The sequence below is a fragment of the Squalius cephalus genome (genome assembly GCF_949319135.1).
Source record: "Squalius cephalus genome assembly, chromosome: 12".
In the NCBI taxonomy this organism is placed as follows: Eukaryota; Metazoa; Chordata; class Actinopteri; order Cypriniformes; family Leuciscidae; genus Squalius; species Squalius cephalus.
The window spans coordinates 34298025-34298749 of record NC_137133.1 but is presented as its reverse complement, the minus strand read 5'-3'; the positions used below and the strand labels follow the sequence as shown (position 1 = coordinate 34298749).

Sequence of the window (725 nt, the reverse complement as noted above, 5' to 3'; positions counted from 1 at the left end):
TTAATAAATGACTGTGGTCTAAAAACAGGTGTTTCAGTTTCATTGTACAACCCCTGTAGGTCGTAGCAGGTTAATTTCCTCGCCTCGCTTATTTGTGCATAATTTGGTATTTTCTGTGTTTGCAATCGTTTATCATTGTGTGAAGTAATTTTTACAGTGCATTAATACAGTGACTTATGACACCATTAAAGCTTGACGGTTTGTGATGCACTGGATGGGTTTAATCTAATTAGTTGATTCGTTTTGATTTCTTTTTATTCTTTTGCTGCTGTTGTTATTTTTATTTTATATTTTTACTTTATATATACTACAGTATTTTGACAGTCATGCTGATTAATTTTCCTTGAATTGAACTGAATCTTTAGCAGTGAGCATAAATTCAGGGACTTTGGGACCAGGGGGAATTCTGCCTCTCTCTCTCTCTCTCTCTCTCTCTCTCTCTCTCTCTCTCTCTCTCTCTCTCTCTCTCAGGTCTTCTTCCCCAGACTCTCTCCTGTGTCTCCAGACTGAAGTCATGGAATCAGACATCTCTTCATGTCCTGCAGTCTGATCCTCTCAGGAATCATCGGATCTGATGGGACATTTAAGGATGTTTTTCCCTGATGTCTCATATTCACTGCTGTTGTTGGGAATCTCGTGTCTGACTGGCTTCACTAAGACTTCACAGGAGTTCTCAGGTATCACCATCATCACGCACCATCACCATCCTACAATAAGTGTGCGTA

The 725-nt window shown here is 39.6% G+C and overlaps 1 protein-coding gene across 1 annotated transcript in view; it reads left to right on the top strand.

Moving 5' to 3' along the window:
- Window positions 1–486: 486 nt before the first annotated feature.
- Window positions 487–725, top strand: part of eva1aa (eva-1 homolog A, regulator of programmed cell death a) — a 51503-nt gene continuing 51264 nt past the window's right edge. The window contains exon 1 of the mRNA XM_079888963.1: window positions 487–677. Coding sequence (XP_079745089.1) covers window positions 575–677 — 103 coding nt within the window. The 5' untranslated portion in view covers window positions 487–574. The remainder of the gene's footprint in view (window positions 678–725) is intronic.